We start from the raw sequence: 27,043 nt of genomic DNA, 5'->3' as shown, positions 1-27,043 counted from the left end.
TTTTTTTTTATAATCATCCTTCACGTGAATTTGATAAATTTGCTTCGTTTAAAGATGTTTTGATAAAAGTTTCTTTAATAACTTTATCTCAAATAATGATAATTTATTGTAGTGATTGATTAAGAGAACTGGACATTATTGTGTCGAGAGTTAAAATTGAGAATGGAAATGGGGAATGTGTCAAAGAGACAACAACCCGACCATAGAGCAGACAACAGCCGAAGGCCACCAATGGGTCTTTAATGCAGCGAGAAACTCCCGCACGCGGAGGCGTCCTTCAGCTTGCCCCTAAACAAATATGTATACTAGTTCAGTGATAATGGACGTCATACTAAACTCCAAATTATACACAAGAAACTAAAAATAAAAATGATACAAGAATAACAAAGGCCAGAGGCTCCTGACTTGGGACAGGCGCAAAAATGCGGCGGGGTTAAACATGTTTTTTGAGATCTCAACCCTCCCCCTATACCTCTAACCAAGGTAGAAAAAACAAACGTACAACAGTACGCACAGTAAAACTCAGTTTAAGAGAAGTCTGAGTCCGATGTCAGAATAGAAAACAAAAGAAAATAAACAAAATGACAATAATACATAAATAACAACAGACTACTAGCAGTTACTGTTTTAAAGAAGTTTTTTGTGCAAGTATTTCATCTTGTAAATCGAGGAAAAAATTGTCTCTGCCTAAAACATTTACAGAATATAAAAGGTGAAAAATTGTACAGTTAAACGCCAATGTACATCAACTGACGATAAATATAATGAAATAATGAATGAATTAAATATTTGAACAAACTGAAGATTTTAATTTGACGTTTTAAAGCCGTTGAAACTTGGTAACGTGTATTCAACAGAAAGTACTATCGCTGAGAAAGGAAATGAATTCATATAGGTGTGTAATGACAAAATAAAAACTATTTCTTTTAAGCTGATTCTTTAACATAGTTTCAAATCAGACCGATATTTCAATGTAAAGAGATGCTGTTGATGACAATTTGTTAATACTTGATAACGAGGAAGAGAAAGGGAGAAGATACTAATGATAAGGGATGAATACTAATGTATGTCTAATACAAAAAGGCAACACCACGGTCAAAAAAAAAAAAAAAAAAAAACACTAATCGACACACACAAAAAAACCCACTATAAATTGAAAAATTGATATGTCGATCATGGATGAGACCATTTTTATTGGCATTTAAAATATCATTATAAGTATAGAATTGACCTGTACAAATTATATAACTGCAAACTCTACCATGACTGCCTCGGCTCATTTCAACAATCCCTAGACAATTATTACAGCCCTTGGACATACAGCAGGGCTATTATGAAAATATCTATCAATTAATACTATATCATGATATTCATAATATTGTAATATCAAGCAAATTATACTCACAGTGAAAAATAACAATGACTTTTACTAACGTCAGACTTCCAACACTATTTGTAGCAGAACATTGGTAATTTCCCGCCTTATTCTGTGCAATGTGTTTAAGATTCATTACAGATGTAGTGCCATTAGCAATATGTGGTCCACTCCATGTCACTGAACAGTCAGGTTTACAATCAGCTGAACAAATAATGGGACCAACACTTTCGTTTTTCTCAGTTACAGTGTAGATCGGAGTTGATGGAGAAATGTTGAGCTTGCGAGGACCATCTGTAAATAATATATTTCAAATATGAGCAGAATGCTGACATTAAGGTATAATGTACAAAACAATTCATTGTTTGGCTTTATTGCAATACATAAGCCAATATTGAATACATGCGATATTTTGAAAATAATTATAATATGTTTGAAACACGCTGGAATGAATTGTATTCAAGCTATTGTCATTGTTTTAAAATATTATAGAACTATTAAAATACAAATTCAAATGAGCGATACATGGTAATTTGGGCTTATATTAATATGTCTACATGTCTAACATGTAGTTCTAAGATTATTTAACATTTCTTGTTGATTTTTGCTGACACTTCCATTTAGCATTACCAAGTGTATCCCTATACATCATTTCATTAAGATTTCCATTCAACCTTTGATAGACATTGAACAGCGTACAGCGACAAGTATGTTAGGTTGTATTTGGAAGTCCAGTTAAACCAGCAGATATTTTACATGTATGTACAGCTTCAAATCATAGTATCGCACAGAGTTAAAACCTTCTGATAAATGAATGGAATGGAACTTTTTTGAACAGTTAATGGAAATCAAATGATAATACTTCTCACATACTATATTAAAAACATATGTAAATAACAAAATAAATTGATAAACCACGCCATTACACAACTGACAAAACCTTAGGCAAGCACACAACACTTTTATAGCTATTATTCATCTCAAATTCATAGTGAGACCATCAACCCGAAGCAATTGCGAATATTTTAATGAAACGTTAAAGACAGCCGATGGCATCACTTGGAGCAGAAATAATTGCTAGATGTCGATAAAGCTACACCTGTGCATTGACGAATTCAACAGATGTGAAGGTAAAGTGTACAAGAAAGGACAAAAGAAATCTAATAAATGTCATATGAAATGAACATGTCATTGCATTTATGAGCAATATGATGTAAGCATATTGAAAAAAGAATAAACTAAACAGATCGTCATCGGGTATTATCATAGCTAAAACACTGTTTACCAATAGTTTCCTGTATTTAGGCCATAAGTTCCCCAACTGATGTGGTTTTTCATATGGTAAAAATTTTCCAATATCATAGGTAAAAATTTTCCAATATCATAAATATTACTACTTAGTACATGTATACGTTATACCACAGAAAGGTTAAAATCCGAAAAGAAATATACAGATAGGGACGGAAAATATCATGTAAATGCAATTTGATATACTATTGAAATTATATAAAGCAAATACCTAACAAAATAGTAATAATAATCATCTTTCAAAATATCATTCTATGTTCAATTTCAATTAACTATGTTTGTTGATTTGCTGGAACAAGTTCATCGTCGGACATATTGCGTTGCTATCTCAATTAGTCATACCACCAATTATTTTATTTATAAAAAGGAGAAAGTATTATACACGTAAGATTTTTGTTAAACTGAAAATTTAGTTTTATCATAACAGTTTTCAAAATTAAGTTAAATTTATTGATGACTTGATTTTTCGTTCTTCAAATGCAACTTTAATCCACTAACATGTGTTTTCATGACTGTACAGATGTAGGTTGCCCTTTGTAAATACAGCTGTTTCACGGACCACGCCACTTTGTGGGGGATATATAATATAGATATTTTGTTTTGTTTACCTACTGGTTCCCAGATATAATCTCTATTTGTGTCTCGTAGACATAACTTGGGTATATTACCAGTATAAATACACATGAATGGTGGCCAAATTGAAATCTGTGGAACACCCAAAGTGAAAAGAGGGGTAGTACAGAATTTTCATATATTTTTAAACTCTTAGAAGTTTGGGACATACAAATGTTAAAAATATGCCGCACGCCGTATATGTTGACCTTTGGAAAAAATGTAGTGCATATAAGCTTCCCATTCCAGGATATAATTTTTTACGAAACTTCATAGTAACAGTTGTACAATTTTAGCCGTAAATGGAGTTCCTATGGGAAATTGCATTGTTAATAATTACAGAATTGCAACGTATATCAGGTGAAAAAAAAGAACATGCAGTATTTCACCAAATTTGGTTTATCTTCAGATTCTTAATGAAATTAAACAAATATAAAGTTTTATAAATATTTCATGAAGATTGAGAAAATCCAGGGCCTTTACTATGATGACTCAGCATAAATTCACAGTTTACAATATGCATAGTTTACCTAAAGCACTATTTCCAAAATCAATTTCATAGTATATGCACATTTGTAATTTAAATTGTTAAGCAGTGCTTATATTTACACTTCGCAGACATTTAAACTCATAGATTCTAGATGAATTTTGTTGTTGGGGTGTTTTTGTCCTGTCCAAAACCCAAAAAGTAAGCCGTAACACCTGAATGTGCTTCCTTGTGACCGCGGCATTAAAAAAAATAGGCTGGAGACGTCTTTACACTAAATCCATTGGATGTTGGATTTGTACTGATTGATGATTAAGTCTTAGATGCATGATTTTTTTTATTAGTTGTTGTTGGCTTTGAACTAGCTGTCAGTAACTGCGAGTACTCTCAGATCAGTACTTAGTGTCTTTTTATTGTTGGGATGTACAAGTACCCGGCTACGTCCACTCAGTGCTTTTGTTAGATGTATTTCTATTTGTATCCATCTAATGAGTTGAGCCTTTTTCAACTGATTTTTATAGTTCTTTCTTATGTTGTACTATTACACTACTGTCCCAGGTTAGGAGGAGGGTTGGAATCCCGCTAACATGCTTGACCCTGCCACATTCTCTATGTAAGTGCCTGTCCCAAGTCAGGAGCCTGTAATTCAGTGGTTGTCGTTTGTTGCTGTGTTACATTTTTGTTTTTCGTTTATTTTTTTGTACATTAATTAGGCCGTTAGTTTTCTCGTATTAATTGTTTTACATTTTTTTTATTTCGGGACCTTTTATAGCTGACTAAGCGGTATGGGAATTGCTCATTGTTGAAGGCCGTACGGTGACATATAGTTGTTAATTTCTGTGTCATTTGGTCTCTTGTGAAGAGTTGTCTCTTTGGCAATCATACCACATCTTCTTTTTTTATAGAGATACAAAAATACATCTGAGTCAGTAAAACTAACAATAGTTTGTTCTTTTTTGAAAATGTATTTAATATTTTCTAATTCAAAGAGCAAAATTAATTTGCAAAATTGAGAGCCCAGGGGAAAAAAAAGAGAATCATCCCTAGCCTCTGGGTAATGAAACAGGTAATTTAGCCTGTAAAGACTATGATTTTATTATTATAAAGGTCTTTTGTATAGGAAACAATAACTGTGCTTTGGATCTATGCAAAAAACAGATGCCATTACTCAGTTCTATAAAACGTTTAGTGAATTCATATGTCAGACTGGTGAATCATACATACAATTTTTGCAAATATGGCTTTCAAATTGTTTAAACACTTCAATTCATATATTAGCCAAATTATTTCATGTACATAGTAAGAGATAATATTATTGTGACAAGATTTGGAAACTGACCATTTGAGGCAGAAATAGCCATACAGTAAGATGTAAAGTGGAGACAGAGGCAAAGTTGGATACTTTATATAATTCTGAGTGTTGTAATGATTAACTACTAAACTTTACATTTATAGTATTCTAAGATGTTTTTAATTTGTTATCAGAATAGTTTCATAATGGATGGTTTTTTATGTCAACAAATATGCACATAGGGTAAGCTGACATAAATAAAAGTCTTGTTTTCATATTTTTTAAGAATTGAAACACGGGGGGTATAAAATGTACTGTAAAATAAAAGTTAGAGCATATTTAGTGATTTCTTTTAGACTATGATTCTGGTAAATAACTGTTGTTGTGAGAAAATATTTTTTTTCAAGATTTGTCTATTTTAATAAATGTTAGTATAGATTGCACTTTATAAATACAGCGATTTAACAAACAACTTCTCTTTTTTTGGGGGAGATATATAATATTCATAGATATTTTGTTTTGTTTACCTACTGGTTTCCAGATATGATCTCTATGTTTAATCTCGTAGAGACATAACTTGGGAATGTTACCTGTATAAATACACATGAATAGCGGCCAAATTGAAATCTGTGGAACATCCAAAAAGGAGGGAGGGGTGGTACAAAATTTTAGTATAAGTTTAAACTCTTAGAAGTTCGGTGTATATAAATGTTGAAAATATGCCGCACAGCCCTATATTTTGACCTTTGAAAAAAATAGTAGTGCATATAAGCTTTCCATTCTACGGTATATTTGTTTTACGAAACTTCATAGTAAAAGTTGTACAGTTTTAGATTTTAAGATTACCTTAGTCGTATTTGCCACAACTTTTTGGAATTTTAGGTCCTCAATGCTCTTCAACTTTCTACTTGTTTGGCTTTATAACTATTTTGATCTGAGCGTCACTGATGAGTCTTATGTAGACGAAATGCGCGTCTGGCGTATTAAATTATAAGCCTGGTACCTTTGATAACTATTTAGCCGTAAAAGGAGTAACTATGGGACATTGCATTGTCTATATTTACAAAATTGCAACCTGTAGTAATATGTATTCATGTGTTTGCTCTTCTGTTTTTGAGGGTAATCAATATTATATCAGACCGTAAAAGTTATCGGAATTTTAGATACACAAAACCAGGTACTTCATATCTGAGAAACAGGCAATATATGCCTTCCAATTTTTTTATTCATTCATACTATTTTGTATTATTTAAAATTATCTGTCAAAATGTGTTCTGCAAGGACCATCAGTCCTTCAACTTTCATTCGATATCTAAATTACCAACATATGTTCTACTTAGTTTGATATTTACATCTATGCGTAGGAACTATTTTGTTTTACATATGTTCTACTTTCCAGTATGTTCTTTTTAACCAGTCGGATTTGGTGGTGTAACATCTTACAAAGTATAGCAAAAATATTTTGCCGTCTGAAACTCACATTAAAGGTGAGACTTTTTTTTTTTGGGGGGGGGGGGGGGGGTTGTGCTAAAGGCCTCACAGGGACTTTGAGATGCAGACATGCTATAAAAGTGCTATTCCTTTGCTGTTTGTGTGTTTTTTGCTTTGCATGTACTGATTTTGTATCATGGCTGGATACCCCATATCCTTCATTTCTGTTGAAATTATATTTTAATTTTTAAAAACGAAATCAATGTTAGTACCGATGTATACACTATATATAATTTTACAACTGTGTTTAATTGATAACATTGACGAATAAGTGTATTCATTAGAACAATTACTTTAAATGGATCGTTTCTGAATTTACGGACTATATAAACAACATCTTCGTAAAAATTATTATGTGATAACCTACTTTAAAAAAAAAAATCAACAAGTACTGCCGAACTTTCTAATCAAGTCTTTGTATCTATGGAAAGAATTTGTTAAAGGTTTTAATTGATTTGTTGTTACGAGATTCCTGAGTTCTAAATTTTCCGGTAAGACATTAATTACGTTTATTAAAATTTAAAACGCGACTTCAGACCATAAAACGGATCCAAATGAGCATTACCGTAAAAAAAAAGGAAACTTCTTTGACACAACCCTGGTTCATCAACTTTCTGCTCAGACACTGGTGACGTTTTATAAAGTCTGAGTAGTAGCTGCAAGTTCTGCATGGCCACCAATGGGTCTTCAACACAGCCAGCGAGAACATCCTGCACCCAGAGGCGGGCTTCAGATGGCCCCTTAAAAAATGTATACTTGTTCAGCGAACATGGACGTCACACTAAACTCCAAAACATATAAATGAACCAAAAAACATGCAAAAATAACAAAGGCCAGAGGTTCCTCACTTGGGACAGGACCAAACATGCAACGGGGTCAAACATGTTTTGTGAGATCTCAACCCACCACCTATACCTCTAGCAAACGTGGAATAAAATAACACACAGCAATACGGACAGTACAAATCAGTATAACATACGTCCGAGTCCAATGCAAGATAAAAAAACAGAAGAAACTCAGCAAAATTACAATGATGAACATAAATTAACAAAGTACTACTAGCAGTTACTGATGACATGCCAGCTCTAGACCTAAATTAAACTGATTGAATGATTATGTCTCCTTCATATAAAAGTCAAGCACAAGATGTATATCAAATATGCAGGTGTATGGAAGGAAAAATCCGCAATAATTAAACATTTCTTAATTTTTAAAATGCAATTTCTTAACTTGTAACATGCGCCTTAATTTGTTAAATGTAATTTCTTTATTTGTTACGTGTGTTTTTTCCATCCGTTACATGCATTTTTACATTTCTTGATTTGTAAAATATAAATTCTTAATGTGTAAATGCAATTTTTTTCATTTGTTAAAGTATTTTCTTCGTTCGTTACATGAAATGCTAAATTTCCTAATTCTTGAAATGTAATTTCTTTGTTTGAGTCCCATTTTGGAGAATGTGTCAGTGTAATTGTTTTCGCAGCCAGCCAATGAGAAACTCCGTTTCTCAAGAAAAACTACAAGTTATAAATTAACAAGTTTCAAATCAACAAGTTTTACAAATCAAGAATGAAATAGTTCCACAGTAGACCACGCGGGGTCTCTGTAGATCCATGTCAACTCGTACCTTTGCCAACTCGTACTCAACCAGCTCGTACCCAAGATTTAGTAACTCATACCGAATATCTTTATTATTTATACGCATTAAAGTTGCCATGTTCTTTAATATAATATAGAAACATACAAATACAATAAAGTACAACTGTATTGATTGGTAATCTGATACATGACACGACCCCAATAGGGTCTTGCTCTAGTGAAACCCTATCTAGCAAAACACAGCGACCGGAACCGTCCCCTCGTCCACCGAACGCAAATGTATCACCGACTTCTGCCGTTTAAGGGGTTGGTGCAAGAGGACTATCTAAAAAGTAATCGTCCAGCTGTAATGGAACTGTTAATAGTGAATATCAATTGAACAACGATAGCTTAAAGTTTTTTTCTTAAATGTTTGTGGGTTGAAGAAAAGACTGATGTCTCCGGATTATATTGACATTTTACTAGGACATGTTATCTGTATTTTTGTTGAAACGATGTTAACTCACTTAAATAATTTCAATTAACCAACCAGACGAATATATTTATTTTTTTATACTATTTTTAATTCCTGTGCTGGATTTGTCGCTTAAAAAAGATTCGAAAGGTGCCTTCATAAATAAACTATCTATATATAGACAAATCTTTTGAAACACATGGTCAACGCAAAATTTGTTCTAGTTAAGCTATATATGCAGGCCTTTCTGATCTTTTATAAGCAATAAAGTCAGCACAGGAAGTAAACATAGTCCTAAGGTGTTTACATATATACAGTGATTTAAATACTAAACACATACGAACCATATAACAAATGTAAGATCATACATTCCCCCCCCCCCCCCACCCCAAGCTTGGCGTTTACAAAGGTAATAAGTAAAACAACAACGGACTATGGTGTTCAAAGTGTAGCAATTATTCCGAAATCTGTGTTTTCATAATTCCTACTATGTTCTTTTTCATTTAAACACCCCCATTCTATTTTGTAGTTCAGAGACTATTATCAACTAATCAGGCATGGATCTAGCCACTTTTAAAAGGGGTTCCAACACATGCAAGTCATATAAAAAGGGGGTTCAAACCATACCTCCCCATAAAAAAGCAGTACTTGTTAAACAAATAGTGGGGTTTCAACCCTCCGACTCCGAATATGCCTGTACCAAGACAGTTGTTATCCATTCGTCTGATGTGTTTGAGCTTTTGATTTTGCCATTTGCTTAAGGACTTTCCGTTTTGAATTTTTATCGAAGTTCGGTATTTTTTGTTATTTTACTTTTTACTTCTAAAGACTAATGATTAAATTAAGATATTACTGATTTGAAAGCAAATTGCATCAGATTTCCAATCAATAAAGTTGTACATTGTACTTTATTGTGTTTTGTATGTTTCTATATTATATAAAAGAACATAAAAACTTTAATGCATATAAATAATAAAATATTTGGTACGAGTTGGTAAAAGTCCGAGTTGGTAGAAGTATTAGTTTGTAAATAGTTGGTATGAGTTGGCAAAGGCAAGAATTAAAATGAATCCACAGCGACCTCGTGTGGAATATTGTGAAACTATTTCATTGTTGATTTGTAAAACATGTAAAACTTGTTGATTTGTAATATGTTGATTTATAACTTGTAGTTTTGGCAGCGGTAACAATTACACGGGTACATTCTCCCAAAACGTGACTCAAACAAATAAATTACATTTCACAAATTAAGAAATGTAGAATGTCATGAAACGAACGAAGAAAAAACGTTAACAAATGACAAAATCGCATTTACACATGAAGAAGTTACATTTCACAAATCACGAAATATATATGTTACAAACTAAGAAATAACATTTTATAAACTACGAAGTCGCATTTTACAAATTAAGAAATGTACAATTATGGCGGACATTCCCTTCCATTCAGGTGAATTTGGTATATTGCTACTAAGATGGGTGAAATTGTTAATTTCAAAATTAAAATCGTCTTGTTTGCATTTGTCATAGATTTTGGTACTGCGATGATCGGTTATGTCAAATTCGAGGTATATGTCTAAAAGGGAGGCGGAGGAAGCCGTGTCTGTTGTTTCTTTAATTTCTAGTTCTGGAGGATATATCAATGGAACCCAATCAGAAAAGTTTTGATTGTTAATGAAAAGAACATCATCAATATATCTAAACGTGAAATTAAATGATTTTACTTCTTTCATCTTCTTGTTTTTTACAATTGTCTGAAGGAAGTCCGACTCATATGAAAATAAGAAGACGCCGACAAGGAGAGGCGAACAGTTCGTTCCCATAGAACAATTTGTTGGAAAAGTCTACCTCAAAATTCAAACAAATAGCATACTGATCACTTGTTCCTCTGTGAAGCATGTTTTACCAAGTCAGGAGTATGACAGTTGTTATCCTTTCGTTTGATGTATTTGAGCTTTTGATTTTGCCATTTGCTTAGGGACTTTCTGTTTAGAATTTTCGTCGGAGTTTGGTATTTTTGTTATTTTACTTTTTACCTAAGTGACATTTGTCAGAGTTTTCCCGTTTACACAATTTTTTACATTATAATGAAATATGCCTTTTTAATGACATGACGACGCTCTTTCCAATTCAGTTTCGACGGTGGACGGTATTTTCGTGCTTATATCAGAATGTTGATCTTGAAAAATGTCGGAATACCTGTAAGTGCATGGCTATAAGTATCATATCTTAACTTCAATGAATTAGAGTTTCATGTCGAAGGTGCATTGTTTTTTTATACTGACGTCTGATGTAAAAAGTAATACGACAAAAATTCCGAACTCAAAGGAAAATTCAAAACTGACGAGTATTTAAGATTCAAATTCTACTGGGGTGTATCAATATAAGAAAGTATAGGTTTTTCGAAGTTATCAAATTATGGAGGTATAAAGTTTTGAACGGTAGAGTCATTGAAAATACTAGACAAAGACTTAATGTTAGAAAATACAATGTTATGATCTTCAAGTTTGTAAAGCGCATTATACTCACAATGAACAATAATAAGAATTGTAACAGATGTTAGACTACCAACAATATTTGCACCAATACATTGGTAATTCCCGGCCTGATTTCTGTCAATGTTACTCAGATTCAGTACAGATGTAGTACCAGCAGGAAGATTAGGTCCACTCCAGGTCATTGTACAGTAAGGCTTACAATCAGCTGAACAGGTTATTGGACCAACACGTCCTGTTGCCTCTGATACTGTGTAGGTTTGAGTTGATGGAGAAATGTTGACTTGGTTAGGGCCATCTATAATTTATATATTTCCAATTTTAGAAATATGATATCATCATGTAGTAAATGTATTTCTCACTTAAAATCAATATGTTAGATCAGTTCACAATGTGTATGTCGATATACATAAACTGGTAAAATGTTGACAAGATGATAGCTACATGCATCATTATTACGCCTTAACGTATTGTATAGTAATTTATTTTTTTTTCCACTCTTTATTTGAAGATATTATTGTCTGTACGGGTTGTAAACTGTATATATATATATATATATACACGAGAATAGTATTGTGCTTTTTTCTTTTTGCAATTTAAATACATAAACCTGTCACTCTGGGTCGTTTTTCAAATAAGAGAAATAATGAACCAAGCACAACACCATCTATGTTTACATTATGTTAACAACATGTAGGGCTTGTTACAGCTTGACATCAAAGACTGACGCATACATATGAAAACTACTACACGTGACATACAAAAACACCATGGTTGGTGTCTTGTTGTTTGTTACGTTTCTAGCAAATACATCATAAACATGATGCGCTATTACTTACTAACAACACCCTTGGTAAAACAATTCGGTAAAATGTTGATAAGCGATTGATGTATATACATATCACATGGTATAACTTGCTCAAAAACACGATAAAACTACACGAAGCTCTGAGCATTTATGTACATGAACATTATGTGCAAGAAAATGTAAGTATTTTGTAAACGTAAATTTGCTATAAGATGGTTGTGACACATTTCGAACGATAAATCCTATTGATATCAAGCATACTACCATTTTTAAAGGAGATTTGATTTATTTTCCTGAGAAATGTGCGACGAAATTTGAAAAGTAAACCGGTATAAGTTTTCCTTGAGAGCACGGGTATGAAATACAAATACTAAACTTTTACCACTTTAAATATGTCAAGAATTAGTCAAAATGTTGAATATGAATTTCAATGTGTAATTGAAAAGGTATACACCTTTTCTTATTTTTGCAGAAAGATGATTATGGTAGTCTGATCTTAGGTAAGAGTGTGCTTCTTTTGCTATGATCATCCGATTTCAATTATGTATAGATATAAGAATATGTGGTATGAGTGCCAATGAAACAACTCTCAATCCAAGTCCCAATTTGTAAAAGTAAACCATTATAGGTCAAAGTACGGCCTCCAATACGGAGCCTGTGGTCACACCGAACAGCAAGCTATAAAGGGCCCCAAAATGACAAGTGTAAAACCATTCAAACAGGAAAATCAACGGTCTAATCTATATAAAAAACGAGAAACAAGAAACACGTATGAACCACATCAACAAACGACAACCACCGAACTTCAGGTTCCTGACTTAGGCCAGGTGCAAACAAATGCAGCGGGATTAAACGTTTTAACAAGCGCCAACCTTCACCCTAACCTGAAATAATAGTATAACATAACAACATAGAAAGACACACTATAAAATATCAATTGAAATGTCTTAACTCAATCAAAAGACATATAAACAAAGACAAGTAAACTTACACTGAACGAATAAATTTGTTTTATGACACAATGTATATACAAATTGATAAAAAAAGGAAGTGAGATGTAAAACAATATCAGAAAGACAACTATTACCTTGGACAAAAGCCGTTAGATAAAATAACGTACACAGGTAAATAAAAATAATTTTGCTGTAAGGAGTACTTCTTCTCTAAGTAGATTCCTCCGATATCGGAGCACCCGTGTCACAGGGTATTAAAAGCCCTTAATTTTACTAGTATGATAATTTATTTAAAAGTAAACTAATAACAGGGGTTATATACAGTCTGGCATAAGTATTTTAATGTTTAAAATGTCTTAGAAATAGAAAGAATATACACCGAATGGAAAAAAAAACCATGATCAAGCTCTTTTTACACCTGGAGTAAATGGTACATGGAGTATGGAAATATTTTTTTACAAAATAAATAAATTTGTTGTTCATAGTACGAGAACAGAAGTGAAAACTTATCGTCATACTAAATAATTATCAAAGGTGGTATATATTAAAAAAAGTGAGACGAGATATAACACAAAATAAGTAAACATAAAATAACAAAAATGTAGTACAAATTGTATCAACAGGTCAAATTAACACGAAAGTACGATTTGAGAGTACTCCCAGTTACTGAAAGCTTGTTTAAAGCTAAAAACTATTAATAATAAAAAAGCATGCATCAGAGACTAAAATCAACTAAAACACATCCCAGGGATTTAGTGCTTTAACATCATGGACAGTCAAAGAAGACATGACTTGTGCAATGCCAAAATGAAAGTATAGGCAGGCAGTTGGATAGTTATGATTTAACCTTTAAATAATATGTATAATGTTATATATAGATAAAGTAATCTTTATATAGAAAATGCACGTGGATGTGAAAAGAATAGAAAAGAGTCACTGTGGTGAAAAGAATACAAATTTAGTTATGTTTTAATTTGTTGATGACAAAATCGATATTTGTGCCAATGTAAGCAATATTCAAAGATCTAATTACAATATTGATAAGATAACGTTTACTAATAAGTTTGTTTAAAGGTTCGATGAGTTTACACGAATCACATAGTGATTTATGCGCTTTTTAGTACAATATTAATATTACCGTACAATTTAGGATGTGAAATACCGTTTTAAATAAGTTTTCTACAGGTACAGCCAAATTTTCTAATCAAATATTTATAGTTTTGATTGATTATCATGCCTTGTGTTGAACATATCTTTCTAAATGGACTTTTCCTAGACATGATAAAATGGACTGTTACAGCCCACCTTAGCGCTAAATGGTGCAGGGCATATTCGTATGGCATATACCATGGTATCATGTATTTGATTAAAAAGGCATGTTGTATATAACGCAATCTATATGAAAAACAGAATTTCTATTTTATTCTCTTTTTTCAATGTTTTCTATTTGTGTGAACAAAATATTCCAACAACCATTTAACTGGCATGATTGTAACAAATAAATTGATGATGGTATCAAATAACACTACACAACAAAACTTGGAGAACAATCTCAAGAAATAAACACGTTTTACTTAACATGTACAAGAAACGTAGAAATTATTTGTTAACAAGTATTGGGGAAATTTCCCCATAAAGTTGATAACCAATCAGATATCAATAATTTGGGAAATTTCCCCAAAAAGATGATGACCAGCAACAAATCAATAGAATGGGGAAATTTCCCTTAAACAATGTTAACGAAAAAAAAATCAATAGAATGATAAAATCTCCCCAAAATGATGAAAACTAAAAAGAAATCAATAGAATGGTAAAATTTCCCAAAAAAGATGATAAACAACAAGAAATCAATAGAATGGGGAAATTTCCCCAAAAAGACGATAACCAACAAGAAGTCAATAGAATGGAAAAATCTCCCCAAAAAGATGATAACCAACAAGAAATCAATAGAATGGGGAAATTTCCCCAAAAAGACGATTACCAACAAGAAGTCAATAGAATAGGGAAATCTCCCCATAAAGATGATAACCAACAAGAAATCAATAGAATGGGGAAATTTCCCCAAAAAGATGATAACCAACAAGAAGTCAATAGAATGGGGAAATCTCCCCAAAAAGATGATAACCAACAAGAAGTCAGTAGAATAGGGAAATTTCCCCAAAAAGATGATAACCAACAAGAAGTCAATAGAATGGGGAAATCTCCCCAAAAAGATGATAACCAACAAGAAATCAATAGAATGGGGAAATGTCCCCAAAAAGATGATAACCAACAAGAAGTCAATAGAATGGGGAAATTTCCCCAAAAAGATGACAACCAACAAGAAGTCAATAGAAAGAAGAAATTTCCCCAAAAAGATGATAACCAACAAGAAGTCAATAGAATGGGGAAATCTCCCTAAAAGGATGATAACCAACAAGAAGTCAATAGAATGGGGAAATTTCCCCAAAAAGATGATAACGAAAACGAAATCACTAAAATGGGGAAATTTCCCTACAAAGTTGATAACCAAAAAGAAATCAAAAGTCTGTGGAAATTTCCCAAAAAAGATGATAACGAAAACGAAATCACTAAAATTTCATAACCAAAAATAAATCAATAGACTGGGGAAATTTCCTAAAAAAGATGGGAACGATACCGAAATCAATAGAATGAGGAAATTTCCTTACACAGTTGATAACCAAAAAAAATATTTAGACTGGGGAAATTTCTTCACAAAGGTTTTAACCAAATAGTTATCTATAGACTGGGGAATTATTCCCACAGAGATGATAATCAAAATAAGTTCACAGGTTTGAAGAAAATACTCATGCATAGCACAATGATTGCACATTCCGTTGTATACAACCGCGAGAAATATGTCCTCTAACAGATACTGTAAGAATAGAAAAGAGTCACTGTGGTGAAACATTTTCAGCAGCAGATAACACAATTGAAAGGAATCATTGGCTGGGGAAACATTCACACTGAAAAATTAAATAACAAACATCAGAGATAGAGATGACACAGTATAGGAAATGGGCTAATTTCCTCACAAACTCTTGTTTAACTGTAATCATGTATATCGGGGCCTTTAGTAGGCGACTAAACAGTATAGTTTTTCTCATGTTGAAGGCCGTAATGTTGCCGTTAATTGTTAAAAACCACTTAAAATGATCTTTAAGGAATAGTTGTCTCATTGACAATCATACCCGATCCCCTTATTTATGAATAGATATCAATTAACTCGTATGTTTTAATCTGTCGGGGCCTCGGTGGCTAAGTGCTCCAAGTAGTCCAACTACTGTATCACTAGCCAGTCAACGCTGAGATTATGAATTCGAAATCCGCTCGTGCAAGGTGCGCCCGACTCCAATCTTAATTGACTAGGCCCATGATTGTCAGTTTTCCTATCGAAGGTTCGTGGTTTTCTTCGGGCAATCCGGCTTCCTCCATCAATAAAAAATGACCGCCACGAAATAGCACAATAGTTGAAAGTGGCGATCAACACCAACAAATCAATCAATCAATCAATTTAATCTGGTGAATTTCCTAGCCCCTTTGTAAAATAATTACACCCTATGGGAGACCATAAAAAATGCTATATGTATATCGTTACAGGGTTAACTGCATTGAATGTCTCAATACTTTCTGTTATCGTCATTCTGACGTTGATATCTATAAAATGAGAAGATTGTACCTGCATAGGGCAATTTTGATATCATTTAGAAAGAGTACGAGCACCTTTACAGGCATTCTGATATCTGAGTATACAACAAATTTTGAGGAGGTTTACGCGAACTATAAGTTTAGTTTAAGAATATGTATAAGGAGAATCATTCTGTCAACACTGTGTTAATCGGGATTTCAAACTCGATATTTGATTCATAAAAATTAGGACAATACAAACATTTAAAAATAGATGTGAAACCCGGTCTAATTTAGAAAAGATGGAGTTACAGTCTACACAGTAACTTTCTTTCACTTGCAGTATATTTACATATTTGCCAATGTGCGTTTTTGTATTGGCAGCAGAAATGTCCTTAAAAACTAGTAAGTCTATTTCGTCATCAATTGATTACGCCTGAGAATTGGCAATAGTTAGGAATAGTTCTTTTGGTTGGCATTTTGACATGAAGTATAATAAAGTAAATTAACACCCTCGTATAAGCCAATCAAAATATTGCATTTTTACGTGAAGTATAATAAATAGTATGACATACCAAGTGTGCAAGCTTACATAAAGAAGTAAGGATGAGCGTAATCAGTATCAAATCTTTGCATACTTCACTGCATGTCAATACCTTTATAATTCTTATATTTTTTCTGTGTTTTCACAAAAATCGTCTTACACACGTATGAGAAATTTTACCAATAATCAAAATACGAAGAAAGGATCAAATTATAAGATACGCTAATAAGGTATATATTATAGAACACGAGTGTAAGTGCAATTTAGTATAATATGGTGACGATGAATTGCTGCTTAAAGTCAAGCGGCAAAGTTGATTTTTCTTTAGGACGGGAACATATGTTAATGTGATATGCATAATAAACCCTGCTTTGTACTAGACCGACTTGCTTGGATGGATCTACAACTTGCTCGCTCACAAGGCAACAGTCCGTAGGAAGACATGCGAATTCGGCAATTTGAAAAAGGGGGTGGGGGACCGGGGCCTTATTAGGCAATGTTTGGAGTGGAACATGTAAAACATTTTCATTAACCATAAAAGTAGCTCCATAAGGAGGATTCGGGTAAAATCCGCCGCTTCACATGTCACCCTAGTTGGACACTTTATTCTAATTCCGAGCCGACCAGTCTTTTCTCTTACTCCTTAATGCTGCGTGCTCAGCGTAGTCGCAGCAAATGTCACTTTTAAAGTTTTGTTTTGACCAAGCCGGGTTTCGATCCCATGACCTCCTGCACTCGACGCAAACATGCTACCACGACACCACTGAAAGTTGTTCTTGTTATTTTTATGCCCCACCTACGATAGTAGAGGGACATTATGTTTCCTGGTCTGTGCGTCCGTTCGTCCGTTCGTTCGTCCGTTCGTCCGTCCGTCTGTCCCGCTACAGGTTAAAGTTGTTGGTCAAGGTAGTTTTTGATGAAGTTGAAGTCTAATCAAATTGAAACTTCGTACACATGTTCTCTATGATTTGGTCTTTCTTATTTAAATGCGAAATTAGATTTTTGACCCCAATTTCACGGTCCACTGTATATAGAAAATGATAGTGCAATGGGGCATCCGTGTAATATGGATACATTCTTGTTAAATATAATTCATTGCTTCTAGATATTGCTTTTTTCATCGGCAACAGACTTATAAAGATTTATTTTCAAATTGTATGCCCCCGCCGTAGCGGAGGGGGCAAAAAGTTGTTTATCCTTGTCTGTCTGTACTTCCTTAAGAACGTCCCAACATTGGTTTCCGTTCTCTAACATTAGTTTCCCTCAACCAAATGTTATGAAACTTATATACAATGCTTACTACCACAAAACACAGATCAAGTTTGAATTTTGGTGGCGGCACTTATGCCATTCTTGATTTATGCCCCTTTACAAATGGAAAAATTGCTGAATTTTTTGTTTCCGGTCTCTAACTTTAGTTTGCCTCACTTAAATGTTATGAAACTTATACACAATGCTTATTACCGCAAAAAATAGACCAAGGTTGAATTTTGGAGGCGTCATTTTAACCGTTCTAGAGTTATGCCCCTTTACAAATGGAAAAATTGCTAATTGTTTTGTTTCCGTTCTCTAACTTTAGTTTGCCTCAACCAAACTTTATGGAACTTATACACAATGTTTATTACCACAAAACACAGACCAAGTTTAAATATTGGTGGTGTCACTTTTGCCGTTCTATAGTTATGCCTCTTTACAAATGAAAAAAATGCTTATTTTTTTGTTTCCGTTCTCTAACTTTAGTTTGCCTCACTTAAATGTTATGAAACTTATAAACAATGCTTATTACCGCAAAACATAGACCAAGGTTGAATTTTGGTGGCGTCATTTTAAACGTTCTAGAGTTATGCCCCTTTACAAATGGAAAAATTGCTAATTGTTTTGTTTCCGTTCTCTAACTTTAGTTTGCCTCAACCAAACTTTATGGAACTTATACACAATGTTTATTACCACAAAACACAGACCAAGTTTAAATATTAGTGGTGTCACTTTTGCCGTTCTAGAGTTATGCCCCTTTACAAATGGAAAAAATGCTTATTTTTTTTGTTTCCGTTCTCTAACTTTAGTTTTCCTCAACCAAATATTATGAAACTTATACACAATGCTTATTACTTATTATTTTTAATTGGTATATTTCTTCATTTAAATGCAATTTTTTTTTTTTTATTTGAATGGTACATGTATAATTTTTCATTTAAATGCAATATTTTTCATTCAAATGGTATAATTTGTCATTCAAATGCATTTTTTTTATTTGAATGGTACATTTTTTCATTTAAATGCAATATTTTGTCATTTAAATGCAATATTTTTTTTTCGTTTGCGATTGGTCTGTAATTGTTTGGATTTCTCCCCTTTCTTTCTAAACATGAGTGACCAAGAATTAAAAAACGCGTCAGAATATCGCCCCTCAAACTAAATCTGGCGTTCGTGCGAGTTCTGCACTGGCTGTTAAAATCTTCTGGTCCTATCTATTATTTCTATTTCAAAATTTCGATGGTCAAAACGTTCGGACCACCACTTTTCAAAAACTTTCATTATTTATGGATCTGTATGCATGTATAACGTTTTTTTTTTTAAATAGATTAGACACCGTTGGTTTTCCCATTTGAATGGTTTTACACTAGTCATTTTTTGGGGGGCCCTTTATATCTTGTTGTTCGGTGTGAGCAAAGACTACGTGTTGAAGACCGTACTTTGACCTATAATGGTTTACATGTACAAATTAAATTATGACTTGGACGGAGAGTTGTCTCATTGGCACTCATACTTTATCTTCTTATATCTATATACAACGTAAACCAGACGTTTCTCAGACTGTTTTCTTTTTTTAATAAATCCTTTGCCGCGCGATGTGTACTGATTAAAGATACTTCAGTCTGGGAGAACAAGATTTATTTCAGTACTAGTTGTAATTAGCTTTGAGCAAACTTCCAGTAATTGCAAATACTCTTATGTCGGTGCTTTGTGTCTATTGTCTTAATATTAAGGTTTTGTGTGTGTCTCCTACCGATCTTTTGAGTAAATCTAATTGCAACTTATAAGTGCAGGTTGTTCTTTTATTGGACTGTTACACCACTGTCAGAGCTTCGGGATGGGTTGAGTGCTCACAAACATGTTGTTGTATTGTTACACTACTGTCCCAGGTTAGGGGGAGGATTGGGATCCCGCTAACATGTTTAACCCCGCCACATTCTGTATGTATGTGCTTGTCCCAAGTCAGGAGCCTGTAATTCAGTAGTTGCCGTTTGTCGCTGTGTTATACATATTTGTGTTTCGTTCATTTTATTGTACATTAATTCGGCCGTTAGTTTTCTCGTTTTTATTGTTTTACATTGGTGATTTCGGGGCCTTTTGTAGCTGACTATGCGGTGTAGGCTTTGCTTATTATCGAAGGCCGTACGGTGACTTATATCTGTTGTTTTCTGTGTAATTTGGAGAGTTGTCTCATATGCAATCATACCACATCTTCGTTTTTATATTAATATTCTTTATTTGCCTGTCCCAGGTTAGGAGCCTGTAGTTTAGTGGTTGTCGTTGGTTCATGTCTCGACTCATATTTGATATTTTGTAAATTGTTTTGTTATGTATAATTGGGCCTTTAGTTTTTCGTTTAAATTGTTCACACTTTTCATGTCGGGCTTATTAAAGGCGACTTTACAGTAACAGGTTTTTGTCATTGTTGAAGGCATTACGATTGTCTATAATTGCTTACATCCACTTCATATTTGAACTCCGGCGAATAGCTATCTTATTAGCAATCTTATCCCATCTCTTCGTTTTTATATTATATACCTGACTTCTAAACTCGTGTTTTCCTGAACAAGCATGAAATATTTGTCACTGGGCGTTCAAAATTAGTAGCAAACAATCAATCAATTTAAACTTGTGTTAAATAAGTGGAAAACAATTCGATATTTATTTATTTGTTTGGGTGGGGACGGAAGGCTTCCATATATGAATATGGTTGCCTGGTATAAGAGCCGAAAGATAGGCATTATTAGCGACAGATTAAAATGAATAATAATGCCCTCTCTTCCCTTCCCCATCATTCATCTATAAATTAAACTGACCACCACGGTATAGCCCAATAGCGTTGAAAGTAGCGTTAAACACCAATCAATAAAAATCCCATCCCTAGAATATCAAATAATAGTCCCTTAACTGTTATTGTCCGTGTAGTTCTTATATTTATCCAGATTATCGTCCTACAGGGATGTCCTACTAAGGCTGGCATACCATAAAAACGTTTATAACACAGCTCACATTCTAATATATCTGCATTCATATTTATTTATAATAATGTCATTTAGACTAAACGACGCCATATTTGTTATGTGCCTCTGCCGTCAAAACAACCTATAAAAAAAGAAGAGATGGAAGAGAGCCAGAAGATCTTCCCAATGCAAAAAAACAGAAATGGACTTCTGCTGGCTCACTACCGAAGAACAAACAAACGCGCCCTATTAATATGTTTTAAAAACGCCTTGCCCCTACTCTTTTTTCCAAAAAAATTGGCATTGTTAAATATATATACATATATATATAATCATCATTAAAATGCTATTATATTTGTATAGGACCTACTTTATAACATGATCTTGGACTAATGACATCTATCTATAAGTCCAAGCATACAGTAAATTATTTTAATATGAATATGTTTTTTGTTTTAATAACCCCATATGATGCTATGCATGAGTCACCATTTATCAGGACAGGAATTGGGTTTACATAGAGAGAATAATGTGCAAAAATAGATAAGGGGCGGGACCAAACCTATAGATAACATATAAAAAAATGATGAAATATGAAGAATACGTTGATTGTTTTTTGGTTGCCTTATGTCCAGTGGCAAATATTTCACGCATGTTTAGGACAAATGTAATAGAGATCAAAGGATAAAGAAAAGAGTGAAATGGTAAAAACTAAAAGATATAGAATTATAGAAACGATCTTTGATCTGAACACCTGCCCCTCCCCTCACACACACACCATAACCATTACTGCCAATAATCGCATATATACATCTCTATACAAATATCTCAATCTGACCCCCCACCCCCACTCCTAGACACAGAGGTTCTGGATCCGCCCCTGTTAAATGTATCTTATTATATACATTTTGTACGGGTTTAGATAATAGCTTAACGTACAATTCTATTTTGCTCGATACAAATCTCTAATTTAATCATTAGAGATTTGTATCTTATTATATTATATATTGTGTAACAAAATAAACTTGTATACCCCCCCCCCCCCCCTCCTTCCAAATGCAGTATTGAAAAGTAAATCATTTAAAAGTCCTGAAGATAAAATATGTTTTGAAATATGCCCTGCATACTTATTTATGCAAAGACATATAGTAATTATTAAAATACTGTGGGGCTTGAAAAAAAAAAATCTATTTAAGGGATTCGGAGATCGGAACAGTAAAAAAAGCTCAGCAACGAATCCTAAATATAAAATGATTTGCTGCATATGACACGAGAACACATATTATAGATAGTCCAAAATATGAAGTTCACGCCTTATACAGTGTACGTCCTATGTCATAGGACTTTTGTTGTAACATGGGTTAATAACTGATTCCAATTTATCCCAAATTGTCTTTATTAAAAAATTAGTTCCGGAGTATCACAGCTCAGGTCTCTTCTTGTGGGCTAGCTGTTTTTTTTTTTTTATTTCAATGTGTAGACTGAGGGGAGTTTCTTCAGAAAGGGTTTTCATTTGAGGCGTTTGTGCCATGCACGCAGGCATCTCTTTCTATCCATGAACAGGTTGTGTGTCAAATTAATTATTATTACTTGTCAAATTAATAATTATTATTTGAAGGCATCTGATTACAGTAGTTGTCGTCTGTTTATGTAGTTCATACGTGTTTCTCGTTTCTCGTTTTTATATAGATTAGACCGGTGGTTTTTCCGTTTGAATGGTTTTACACTAGTATTTTTTGGGGCCCTTTATAGCTTGCTGTTCGGTGTGAGCCAATGCTCCGTGTTGAAGGCCGTACCTTGACCTATAATGGTTTACTTTTATAAATTGTAACTTGGATGGAGAGTTGTCTCATTGGCACTCATACCACATCTTCCTATATCTATTAACAGCCAGTGCACGAACTCGCAAGAACGCCAAATTTAGTTAGAGGGGCGATATATCGACGCGTTTATTTAATTCTTGGTCAGTCATGTTTAGAAAGAAAGGGCAAAATCCAAACAATTACCGACCAATCACAAACTTTGTTGCAAATTTGACCTTGTGACGTCAAAAAATTTCCCATAATGCAATTGTTGCATATAAATAAAAAAAACTACTATACCAATTGAATAAAAAATATTGCATCTGAATGACAAATTATACCATTTGAATAAACAATATTGCATTTAAATGAAAAAATATACCATTCAAATAACAAATATTGCATTTGAATGACAAATTATACCATTTGAATAAAAAATATTGCATTTAAATGAAAAAATATACCAATCAAATAAAAAAATATTTGCATTTAAATGAAGAAATATACCAATTAAATTAAATATATTGCATATAAATGAAAAATATTTAATTTTTGCAACCAATACCATGCCATAATTGACTAGTCTTGGAATTGTTTTATTAACAAAGTTCTTAGTTTCTAAATTGGGAAAATATTTCGAGGATCTTTCTCTTTCTTCTACCCATTGCATTTGTTAACGTACATAATGACCACGCATTTTTCCTTGTCTTAACATTTGTAATTCAGATTGTTTTGGTTGAGATCTTCAAGAGTTTCTGTGGTTTGTATATTTTCTTCCAATTTTTTAATTTCATTTACCACAGCATTTTCCAATTTATTTGTTCTTTTTTTTTTATATGATGCAAAGGAAATTGTTTTAGCCCTTATTTTAGTCATTAATGTTTCTAAGAACAACTGATCGTTTATTGTGAATTGAATATCTAAGCAATCGACCTGATCTAGTTTGTCTCTATTGCATACTAAAGTCGCGTATTGATACTTAACTGTTTTTTTTTTCTTTAACAGTTTTAATATATTCTATATCATACAATAAATTATTATTAAATTTCCATAAACCCTTCCCAATATTGAAATCACTTATTTTAAAGTGTAAAACTATTGGCGAATGATCAGATCTATAGCTGTTTTGGATTTCTACTTCTTTTATATTTTGATAGAAACTACTAGATACAAGAAAAAAATCATTCCTAGCTTGCTTCAGATGATTTATTTTTCTCCATGTATATCGTTTCTTGTCTGGGTAAAATTATCGAAAGGTATCGATTAGATCATAGGTTTCAAAAAGTTCAAAAACTTTTTCTCTTGCTCGTGGATTATTTATATTTAGATAGTTGCAAGTATCTAATGACTGATTTCGAACTAAGTTAAAATCTCCTGTCAGAATAACTTGTTGGTAATTAAGATTTTCTATTATTTCATTTACTTTATTATAAAAAGAAGGTGAGTCATTATTTGGTACTTAATGTTCTTCAGACCCTATTAGGTTTGGAACAATCTTCTAAATGGGTTATGTTTTAGTAACCCATTTGTGATATTATAGCCCAAATGGGGTATGAATTTACTGTGTTAAAAATCTTAAAATTTATATTTAGCAAAAATATTGAAAAGTGTATATGTCTAGATCAATAGAAGCATCAACAACAAGTATTCAGAAAAGTGCAAACCAAAAATTGTTTTAGTGTTATCATTTGCACTTTTATAACAAAAAATTCCCTTGAATCTCCCATTAAAAATGTTGCACAGTAATTTTGCCTGCATTTATATCCAATTTGGAATATTATATCAAAAATAGGATATCATTATCCATTTGGGAGATTGATCCCAACCTGTTTTAGGTACCACACCTGATATTTCAGATTATCTCATCATTTTCATCCAAATTTCCTTTTTATTTCTAATGATGATTTACCTTTCAAAAAAGATTGTCTGCTTCTTAAAATATTCTTGAAATCTTGATTTCTGTATTAATGAGGAGTACATATAGGTTGAAATGTTTTTGTTGGGGTCAATCCGTAGCTAAGAATTTTATTTATGGGACCGTTTCAAAATTAAACTGTGGGATGAACAAGTGAACACTTTGGCAAGACACATACCTTTTTACTGTTTAATTTTGGAAAGGAAACAAAATTGTGTATTACAATGATGACTGGCAGACATTTTTTGCAGATAATATTGTTGTGAATTGGGGAATAACCTAACGACTTGCCCATTTATGAACAGTATATATTTAAAGCACAATATTTAAATGAAGTACACTTGTTGTAAATTGTCAAAATGGTATATTTTATTTGAATAATTGTCAAAATTTTTATATAATCAAAGATTTAGAAAAGGTATAGAAATTCTAAAAGTTGACTTTGCCATATGTGTGCATTTATTTCAAACTAAAACGCTCATTTTTAGCTACAATTGTATTTAAAATTAAAACACTGAATTTGACAGCAATAAACCAAAATGAAAATTATCTTTTCAATTTGTAAGAACAGTTTATAATTGAAATGACAGTCAAGTTTTATAAAACTCAGAGTTGTTTTAAAAAATTGATAGAAAATTTTAAAGTTAACTGAAGTTAATGTGACATAAAAAGTCTACCTTTTTACATGTTAATTAAAAAGTTTTATCCATGACAGCTATAAAAATCCAAGTTGATTTGAATAGTTTAAAAGTTGACTTACCATTTATTTATTTTTTTTAATCTATACACATCAAATGGTATTTGGTTCCTTATCATAATATGTAGGATTTAAATAGTGCAGTTAGTAACTTTTTTCTTCTTTTTTTTACCTTTTTTCTGGATTATGCAAGAGATGTGCCCCTTTATTAAGACAAGATGTTTGTAATGATCAAGTAAAATTTGCGGAGGAATTGGGTAAGTTAAAGAATATATGGTAATTTATTACAGTAAAATTTGTATAATCTGACACACGTACCTTGAGATCAGAAAATCATGTTGGATAAGATAGTTTGGTTGATTTCACAGATTGAAAGACAATGAAAGCATAAGTGTACTGACAAAAAGTGTCAGATAATACATAATTCTGGAATAACCAGGTGTCAAAATAGACAATTTCCATTGAAATTAAAGAAGAACACATCAAATCCTAATAAAATTCTTTTAATAAATGTCAAAAAAATTACCCCACTGCTTTTTCACTCACCTTTGTATTTTCAAAATTAAATGAAGTCACATTTGCAGGTTCATTTGAAGCAAATTTTCCAAAAGGGAGAGACGTTAGAAGTAGGCCAAGTTGTCCCGCTTTTCTTATGTACATAGAAAATATAGCGTGAAAGTTGCTTACAATACACACAAGTTAAATTTAATGGCTATGACATTCATTAGTTATATTCTTTTTTAGCAGAAAGAAATATATAATTGGACATAGCACATCTTTATTAAGGAAGTTCCTTTTGTAACCTCTATACATGTACAATATTTTATCCCTTTGCCAACACATATACATATATGTCACCTAAAGAACAGTAGAGCTATAATGCCTTCTTTTACTTTAAATTACCCACAACCTTTATGTATTAAAACAAAGCTGTTCATATGAAATTACAAATTGATTACAATATAGGAAAATTAACTATTAATCTGTCATAATTTCTTTTTACAGAACCATTTTATGATGTAAAAACGTTATTTGGTAGACAAGAGAATAGAACTAGAGAATTACCAAGGTGATTTGCAAATGTAATAACATAATATCAACTGGTTAAGTTTGAGCTCAATTGGACTATTGCCATTACACTAGCACCTATTTTTTTTCCTCAAAAACCACTGAAGTGCACCATAATATGTAGAAGCAAGTCAATACTGATTGTTGAAGCTCATATGGACACAACATTAATGTGGACTCGCATAACATTTATGACATAACTTGTTAATAATAATTCATCTGAACTGATTTGGTAGAAATGATCTCTGAAATCTTAAAAATGTAAATTTAGAAATATACCTTTATTTGAATGCTGTAAATGTAC

General features: G+C 32.5%; 1 protein-coding gene across 1 annotated transcript in view; it reads right to left on the bottom strand.

Moving 5' to 3' along the window:
* The window catches only part of LOC127702819 (carcinoembryonic antigen-related cell adhesion molecule 1-like), a 146,138-nt gene that overhangs the window by 79,781 nt on the left and 39,314 nt on the right, over positions 1 to 27,043 (bottom strand). Inside the window, exons 3-4 of the mRNA XM_052207119.1 lie at positions 11,146 to 11,409; positions 1,406 to 1,669 (exon numbers count right to left, since the gene is read on the bottom strand). Of these exons, the coding sequence (XP_052063079.1) occupies positions 1,406 to 1,669; positions 11,146 to 11,409 (528 nt within the window). The remainder of the gene's footprint in view (positions 1 to 1,405; positions 1,670 to 11,145; positions 11,410 to 27,043) is intronic.

This window comes from Mytilus californianus, unplaced genomic scaffold (assembly GCF_021869535.1).
Source record: "Mytilus californianus isolate M0D057914Y unplaced genomic scaffold, xbMytCali1.0.p SCAF_5, whole genome shotgun sequence".
NCBI lineage: Eukaryota > Metazoa > Mollusca > Bivalvia > Mytilida > Mytilidae > Mytilus > Mytilus californianus.
This window is presented reverse-complemented; position numbering and strand designations above follow the sequence as displayed.